This window comes from Sinocyclocheilus rhinocerous, unplaced genomic scaffold, assembly GCF_001515625.1.
Source record: "Sinocyclocheilus rhinocerous isolate Xijiao unplaced genomic scaffold, SAMN03320098_v1.1 scaffold652, whole genome shotgun sequence".
NCBI classification, from domain to species: domain Eukaryota; kingdom Metazoa; phylum Chordata; class Actinopteri; order Cypriniformes; family Cyprinidae; genus Sinocyclocheilus; species Sinocyclocheilus rhinocerous.
Window position 1 is genome coordinate 1 of NW_015642060.1, and position 9,753 is coordinate 9,753.

Here is a 9,753-nt window from a genome sequence, read left to right on the forward strand (position 1 = left end):
ATGCGCGTTAAATATTGCATGCGATTTATCGTGCAGCCCTAATTAGCAATAACAAGACTGATATTCATGCATTTATACATGGAAAAAGTCAGCTTTCTGTACATTTTAGGAAGGGGGTCTCTTGGCATCAAAATATCTGAAAACCCTTCATGATTTCCACTTGTGATAAAGCATCATACAGTGTGTCACATGCTGATGATACTGCAGTGATGTTATTTAGTGGATACTGACTGAAAGTGTGCAGTGAACCATTCGACTTGCAATTTCTTCTTCCTGTTTTTTCTTTCGAAGCCTGTGAATCCAGCGTTGTGTGACAAGTTTTTCAACCAGCTGGAGGACGATGTGAGCCGGATCGTCCAGCGTGACAAGCGCAGAGAGCAGTACAGCAACAGTGCCGGCCACGAGGTCAACACCTCCTCAGAGCAGGAGCAGGTCAGAAAACTCGCTCATTCACTCTTCTTGAGCCAGATACAAGAAAAAATACCCCAAAAAAAGGTGCAGAATTTGTACAAGTCTGTTGTACTGCAATGTAGAATGCAGCTCAGTGTAACACCACAACTGTTATTTTTGTTTTCTTTCCTAAAACTCCCAGGATGTGAGAACTGAGCAGTTAAAATATGAACTGGAAAAGAAAGACCAGGAAATTATAAAGTTGAAAAAGACAATTTCACAATGGGAGGTAAGATGATGTGATGTGGAGAGATCGTTTCTTATGAGAGTTCTAAAGAACGTTCGCATATGCAATAGAAATCAGATTTATTTTTTAATTAATTATTATTATTATTATTTTATGAATGCATATTTTTCATTTAACTGTCACAGGGCTGCACAATTAACTGAAAAACAACCGTGTTTACTAGAGGTCGACCGATGTATCGGTTTTGCCGATTAATCGGCACCGATAGTTGATTGCTGGAACTATCGGTTATCGACAAAAATCCATGCCGATAGTTTTCCGGGTTGCGTCCATTGCTGGAGCGGCTGAGAAGGGTCTGCTGTCATTATACAATACGAGAGCGGCCTCTAGTGGTTGAAATCACTGACAACACGTGCTATTTGTTTAGACACGTGATACTGCACACTGAACAGAGCGGGAAACTTCAGACGCGGATTTAAATGCAGCCGACAGAAAATCCTGCCGCGCCACAGAGCGCCATTCACATAGTTTTCCTTTAAATTACGCTATATTGGTCCCGAATCGTTGTTAATGTACATAATGAATTGTGTATTGTGCATTTTCAGCAAAACGTTTGTCTTTCTGTGGCTCTAATAAAGTCTGTGTGCTTCATTTATAGAGCTATAATATAGGTCGCGCTTTCTCTTTCCGTTTGCTCAGTTTTTTAAACACCGAACTTCAAACTCATCTATGCCAAATTGTTCATTCTTGAAGTAAACTTGTGTCCGTTTGGTGATTAAATAAACTGTTTTAGACCGCTGCTCGAATTGAACGCGACGCGTCCGGAGTGTGTGTGATACCGGTGAGTTCTCCTAGGATTTTAATTTTGTCAGAATGTCATAAGGAAATACATTTTGGCTAATTTTGGATTATTAAGGTGATAAATAACTGTTGTGATGTTTTTGATGTTCTGCTGGAATGTGTTTTTGACTAAATTAACAACTCGCTGTGATTTAAGAGTTCAGACTTTGGTGTGATTAAGATTATATTTGTGTTTACTAATTGTTGTCTTTTTTTCAGGAAAGATATAAGGAAGTGAAGGCCAGAAACTCTCAGCTGCTTAAAATGCTTCAACAGGGAGAGAGTGAGTGCAGAATATCATACAAGCCTGACATACTGCAGTCTAGCATTCATTCTTGTTATTTATTCAACTTTATTCATATTCAGTGAAGGACAAAGCTGAAATTCTGCTGCAGGTGGAGGAGCTCCAGAACATTAAAGAAGAGCTGTCCTCACAGGTGTGTGTCTGCACAGCCAATCGTTCACTGAATACAGTAGCTTTGGCCTTAATCATAGTGTTGTGTTGCTGTGATATTTTGTGCGTACCAAAATGTGTTTCCCCTTTCCAGGTGACACAATTACACACAGCTCTGGAGCAAGAGAGGTCAAAAGTGAAGGGCTTACAGTCAGAGCAGCCGAAACATCAGGTATGATACACCCAAACCTGCTAGGACAATCATAGTGACATAGAATTTATATTTAAATCAGTATAAGTTAGGGTTGGGCGATAAGGCAAAAAATAAAAATCACGACTATAATAACTTCTTATAGTCTTATAGGTTTGGAACAGCTTGAGCGCGAGTAAATCATGACACAATTTTCATTTTGGGGTGAAGTATCCCTTTAAGACTTTGTTGATATCTGTTCATCTGCTCATTTGTGTTTTTTCTTTCCTATGGGGATGGATGAATAAATTATGCCATCAGTTTTTTTTTAGCTTTCTGATTTGTACAATATCAGCTAAGACTTCCCATTTAAATTGTTACTGTACATTTGAACTGGCTGGAGTGTTAGTAAAGGAAGTTTTTTTTTACAATTACTCTTTTTTTTTTTTTTTACAAAAACTAGTCAACTTGAAAATGTAACTACAACACGATTCAAGTAACTTGTTCTTTATTAACCCTCTGACGAATGAATGACGAGTTATGAATGAATGAAACGCCTTTGTCCGCTTGAGAAACGGTGTCCCTTTACGCTTTCAACTCTTTATTTTATTTTATTTTATTTTTTATTTTTTATTGTCTCGAGTAAGACACTGTATAACATTCACGTTACATGATTTGACTGACTGATACGTAGAAAGGGCGACAGCGCACCGCATTAAAAGAAATGACATAAGCGGTTTACATAACCAAACTGGCCAAATTCAAAAACGAAACTAAAATTAAATCATTTTTGAGAGCAAGGGGGCCCTCTGGTGTTTCGGGGGCCCTACGCAGCTTGCGTACTTTGCGTATAGGGAGGATCGGCTCTGATTGCACTCTTATCAGCCAATCATATTCAAGGACCAGAAAGAACTGTTGTATAAATAAATAAATAAATACACTAATAATCTTTTTTTTTCTTTGCATTACAGTAATTTCAAAATATAAAACGTAATCATCCAGCAAATAGACATTTCTAATTTTCAACACAGATTTTTACAGCAATGTTTCTTCAGATAAAGATTTTTTTAAAGAGCGTAACATTGGTCCAGTTTAAGAAATCCTACAGTGAAAACCGAGCATGACATCACTATCTCAATTCATTGTTTTGTATTTGCTTTTTTTCAGGGGAACCGGAAGGGTAAAAAAGCATCAGACGGGGGGGACGTATGAAGATGCATGTTAGAGGACAGACAGCTTGAATGTTTCAGCTCCTTTGTCAAGCTGCTAATGTCTTTAATATCTGTTCGAAACACCACACACTCTCTTAACCAAACTACCACCGTCACACACACACTCCTGCTTATTACTGCATAGTTCTGTTAGCCTGATCACAGTGAACAGAAGATCTGCTTCTACTCTGTAGAATAAATCCACTTCTGTTCTCTGCACTGTGAATCAAAGGCGTACAATCCTGAGTTCTTTTCAATAAACATGCTAATCTACTTTTTCAAAGTGTGTTGGTTGTTTATGCTTGAAACTAACTGTTATTTCATTCTTGCCAAGTATTATGTTTTTAGGTAATGAATGTATTGACAGTGTTGAGTCCATTTACTTCACTCAATAAATCCATAATACTTCGAGCAGGATGTACTTGAGAACAAAAGCACTGATTAAATTTAGAGGTTATGCTTGAAGTTGACCAGTTTTGTCACTTTACATCTGATCTAATTACATTTTACACTTCATGTCTCATGCAGTCTAGGGATTAAAATACATTTTTGGTCCTTTAAAGGCACACTGAAGGTACAATGTATTTTTGTAATTCATTTGTTAATGTTTTCAGATGTCTTAATGGAGGTTAAATCTACATGAATATGGGTTTATATGCTTTAAGTACAACTCTTCTGTTAAAGGAATAACTGGCAATTACAACAGTTGTTACAACAATACAATTGTTAATGTTAACTATAAAAACGATAAATCACAAAGCCAAATTCTGAAAGAATCTGCATGATAAATTATATTTATATGTATCCCTTTTAATATCTTTGTTAACTTTTAAAATAATTTTACTATAATACTATTTTTTATTACTTTAAAAAATATATATTTCACTTTTTTTAAATCAGAAATAATTTATACGCGTACATATAATGTTATGTGAATATTTTAAAATGTAAAAATAATAAAAGATCGTAGATTTATTTCATTTTTCAGTGAAAATTGATGTCCAATATGCAAGACGTTTGGATGCATTACACACGTTAGCCTAAAAAAGGACTTTAGAAAGCTTCTTAAGAATATTGCATTCATGTTAATTAGTGTTTCTCACAATTTACTCGTGTAGTGTGTCATATCAGACAGTCTGTTAATCTGCATCAGTACTGGAAATGTGTCTGCGGGTTACATCGCTGCACCAGTAGGTGGCGACAAGTCTTAATGAATCTTTATGAATGAGTCCTTGAATTATTCATTTAACACATTCTTCCCATTTTACCCACAAATTCGGACACTGGCATTGTCTAAAAATCAGAAATGATCAGGATTAATTGATAAGGATTTTAAAAACCTTTCAAATACGTTTAAGTCATATTTATTATACAAATTTCCATGACATTTTCAGATCTATTTATTTTGATGCTTGTTATTTTAGGTCTAAAAATCACACTTAAAATTTCAGGTGTTCTGATCGTTTATTATTAGGCTATTAGTTTTTATAATTTATTTTATATTCAGCAACATTCTAAACATTCCAATATTTTACAACACTGGCATTGTCTAAAAATCAGAAATGATCAGGATTAATTGACAAGTCCTATTTATTATAAAAATTACCATGACATTTTCAGATCTATTTTGATAGGCCTACTTGTTATTTTAGGTCTAAAAATCACACTTAAAATTTCAGGTGTTCTGATCGTTTATTATTAGGCTATTAGTTTTTATAATTTATTTTATATTCAGCAACATTCTAAACATTCCAATATTTTACAACAAAACTAAGCATACTACTTCACATTATATTTCATTATACCACCGTGAAAACAAACAAACAAATAAATAAATAAATAAACACTTTACTTTAAAAGCTCGATCCCGTTTTAATGTATTATGGTATTGCTGTAGCACAAATAGTAGTAGTAACTATTGACTTAAGGCAGAAGCCGTACTGTAACTCGCGTTGTGTGTAGACGCTCATTCCAGGTGAAGCTGCTGATATATCGCTGAAGGGATTGAATTGATGGAGGGATGGAGGAAGGGAGGGAGCTCAGGAGGGAGGGAGGGGAGAGAAGCGAAAAGGGGGATCGTTCTCCCGATCATATAACGCGACATCTCTCTTTCCTCCTCTCCGCTGGCGACATAAGCGACGCGCAACCGACACCCAGACCAAAGGAGCTTTGTTGCTTTGCGATGCGGGACCCAGAGCCATGAAAATGCTTCGGTTCCGGAGTCCGAGCATCTCCTCCCTCGCGCAGGAGGTCCGGTGCACGGTTCGCCTGCTCGACGACTCCGAGATCGCGTGCAGCATCCAGGTAAGCGCGCGCTCAGTTCTGTATTGCGATTCATTGACATGACGCTTGTTATTAATGCGTCGCGTTAAACGGGCAGACTGGCCTCTTTGAGGTTTGTTTAGGTGGAAGACGTCTAGGGAGTGATGACGCTTTCGTCAGGGTTTGCCTGGATCACTGTATTGCCTGATAAACAGTTACGCCCTTGACTTTCTTTGTACACAAACAAGATTCATACACAAACTGCGTTTCGTTTATAAATAACAGAACTGCACAAAATGGAACTGGCGAAAGCCTGTTGGCTATTTTAACGCGGTGTAATTTTAATTTGCGGTGTTTTGGGAGCGGAGAACATGGTGTAAGGCAGCACGTACGCTCTTAAAAATAAAGGCGCTTCACGAAGAACCTTTTTTTGTTGTCTAAATGGTTCAAGAACCTTTAACACCTCGAAGAACCTTTCTGTTTCACAAAAGCTTCTCTGTGGCGAAAGAAGGTTCTTCAGATTCTAAAAAGGTAAGAAAGAGAGGGTTCTGAACCATGGCCTCGCTGTGAAGAACCTTTTTAAGCACCTTTATTTTTGAAGACTGTAAAGCCTCCATGTGTGTCATGCGCTGATTTATCTTCTTTCTTTTCCAAGTGATGAAAGATTGCTGAGAAAGTCTGGGACGGACAACAGTTTGCTGTGGGAACTGTCCGTTTCATTTGTAAAGTCAAGTCACTTTTGTTTACATCAAGCAACAGTGTTTCAAAGCCGTTTTAACCCTTGTGAAAAAGAAGTAGCTACACTTCAGCATAATTTTAATACTAATTATGGGAATAATAGGTACAGTACGATTTAAAGGAATATACTTAAGTGATATTCTTAGCAGTTTTCGGACAATTAATTGCATGTTATTTAAAATTATATGAATTTTTTTTATATAAATGTAATGTTAAATACAATTAGTTGAAGTTAAAGTTTTTTTACTCACTTAAGTAGGACTTTAGCACGTCTTGTAATTTAGTAATCAGTTCTATTGTCTTTGAAATATGGTTAAAGTGTGCTGCTGCATTTATAAACTAAACTATTCTTTAATGTCGTTTTTGTTGAAACTTGTCATGTATTTAAATGTATTTGTAATGATTCATTTGCAATGATGAAGTTGCAGTTTAGTACATTTAAAATATATGGACTTAAAATATCAAATAGCACTACAGTTGAAATGACGATCAAGTACTCTACATGTGATTTAGTATGTTAGTCGATATCAAAATAAGCGTACTTCTGTAAAGTGCAGCAAAAAATATTGAAGCATTGATTTGAAGCAAAACTCTTAATTTGACATTATTACATATTGCACTGTTAAGAAACAGTTATGAAAGTGTACACACTTTAAGTACACTTAAGTGTTTTTTTGTTTCATTAATATTATCTGCAAGTATTTATTTTTTTAAGTATAGCCTACTTTTACATTTTGAAGTACACTATAAGTGCACTTTGAATAGAAGCGTACTTATATTTCACAAGGGAGTGCCTTACAAATCTCAGATGAGCAAACCAAAGGCATGGGGGGGAAAAAGCGACCCATGATGTTAGTTAGCACTTGAGACTTGAATAATGCAGTTATTATCACATACTCATTTAGTCACCAAGCTTTTGGCATTGCCTTTGGAAAACCAATGGAAGCACTGCATAATGTCTCAATGTACCGATGGTCCCCAAAAATCTTGTCTGAGTAGGCGGCTCACTAGTTTTTGAGACGCCGCCAATGAATTTCGTCCCATCATGCTCTCAGTCGAGATAAATGAGCAAACCCATTTCTGGGAAAGACTCTTGACAATGCACTTCCCTTCAGAACATTCTTGGAAACAATAGAAACATCCAATCCACTGCAAATCTGCATGTCGATTTGCTAATAAAAAATATAATTGAATCTATAAAGGCCAGGAGGCAGCCGTAATGTAGTTACTGTCATTCAGCTCTGATGCAGGCTTAAGTGTTTGATGATAACTGATGATAACGGATGATAACGGATGATGATGTGGATGTGTAGTCTAGCTGGCACTAATGTACATGCAGTCTAATGGAAGCAAGATCCATTTCCTGCCTTTCATTTTCAGAAAACTACACTATGATGGTGAAGTCAGGAAATTGTCCTCTCATTATGATTCTACCTCGGGTTCAAGCTACTCTTGGATCAGTAAAAGCAGCTAAAATACTTTCTACTAACTTTTCAAATATCTCTTGTGTACGTTTCTGAAGGATCTTTTCTTAGGGAACAAAGTGGAAGAGGTGAAGTGATAGGAAGCAATGACGGGAAGATTGATGTGCATGCCGGTCTTTTTTTATACATTGTGTCTCTTTCTCCGGTGTGGTGTTTGTAAACTTTTGAGCTAAAAGAAGGAGCGTTCTGTTTGGTCTTTTGAATATTTCAGAAAGCCACAAGGCTCTAATGGCTTCTTGTTCTGTGATGGCTTTCTCCTGCATATTTCATGACCATCCTCATTGACAGAGGCTGCAACTCCGTCGGTGCACTTTTACATGTTATAAGCACTCAGTTCTTACTTTTTCATCAGCTACATGAGGAGTTAAATGCTGAGTTTTATGTTTGCTGTGTCGTGTATGGTGTAGGTCAGCAGTTAGTTCTGGTCCTTGAGTTTGATTGGCCTAGAGAGTGCTGATATACAGACCTTTGACTTTTCACTGTGTTTGCTCATTCCGGATAGACTGTCAGTCCAACCCAATCTCATCAGAAACCATAATTATTTTACAAGGTGGCATTTTGAATGAATTCATGCAATGTGATTTGTATGGAAATGAATGCATAAAAGCACCCAGGTGAAAAAAATTGCAGTTCCACAATGTACTTAAAGTGCTCTATTTTCACGCACTAATTTTGTACAAAAATATGCTAAAAATTATTCTTTAGTACTTCTTAAGATAATCTTAGGAACATCTAAGTATACTCAACTGTGCTATTTTGAGACACCATGAATATGAACTAAAATGTGCTTTTAACATACTATCTCTGTATTAAAAAATGTATTTAGTTACCACTTGTAGTACACTAAATACATTTTCTTAATACAGTTTCAATTCTAAAAAATATTTTTTAGTAGATCAAGTACAAAATTAGTGCGTGACAAAAGAGCACTTTAAGAACATTTTGGAAGTGCACTTTGTTTTCACCTGGGCAGATCGTATGAAAATGTATGAAAATAATAGTGCACAAATTAGGCATCAATTCATCAAAGCATAAAGTAGTTGCTTATTGCAATCAAAGTGTGTCAGTCTGTGCATTAGAGGGAATGTTTAAAGGGGTCATATAATGCTACATGCACTTTTACAAGTTGTTTGAACTGAAATGTGTGTTGGCAGTGTGTGTACACAACCACCCTAAAATGATAAAAATCTACCCAGTGGTTTTTTGTTAATCTACTAAAATATTTTCCCCTTTCTCAAATCGAGCCAATCTCAGATGCCTGTCTGTGTGACAATTGTAGTCTGTTACTGATTCCAGATTACATGACAAAAATTGTAGTCAGTAACGTAATCCATGACATTACACATTTTAGGTAAAATAATCAGATTACTTTTAGATTACTTTTGACTTTACACGTTCATCACATTGATTTAAATAGGATACTCTTGCACCATATCGATATAAAAATACAAAGAGAAAGATAATATATTCTATTCATTATTATTAACAACATGAAGTGCATGAAACTAGGGCTGTAGCTATCGATTATTTTAGTAATCGAGTATTCTACAGATTATTCCATTGATTAATCGAGTAATCGGATAAGAAGTCATTTTTCTTTATTAAAGAGCAATACTAAATATACAAGAGATAATAAGATAGATATCTTAAAATAAACAAAAAAAAAAATTCCTTTTAGAAAAATTAACATTTTTATTGCTGAAATTGCATACATTAATAACCGTGAAAACTAAACCCATTTATTGCATTTAATTGCCAAATTACATTAAAAATGCAAATACAAATATATCAATAAAATAAATAAAATAAAAATTAAACAAAAAACAAAAATCAATTTCACATTACTTTAAAAAAGGTAAACAGTACAAACTAAAACCAAGGAAGCTGCATGGGATGAATTTCCCACACAGAGGGACATGAATGCATTTAACCTGCAGTTACAAATGCATAAATAATATTTTGTTATTTTAAACATAAAACATTGAATACTGATATTT

General features: G+C 35.5%; 1 protein-coding gene and 1 pseudogene across 1 annotated transcript in view; both read left to right on the forward strand.

Moving 5' to 3' along the window:
- The first annotated feature begins 237 nt into the window (after positions 1–237).
- Positions 238–3,555, forward strand: LOC107755591 (G kinase-anchoring protein 1-like; annotated as a pseudogene).
- Positions 3,556–5,408: 1,853 nt separating this feature from the next.
- LOC107755597 (FERM domain-containing protein 3) overlaps positions 5,409–9,753 on the forward strand; it is a 66,192-nt gene continuing 61,847 nt past the window's right edge. The window contains 1 exon segment of the mRNA XM_016572486.1: positions 5,409–5,576. Within this exon segment, the coding sequence (XP_016427972.1) occupies positions 5,472–5,576 (105 nt within the window). The 5' untranslated portion in view covers positions 5,409–5,471.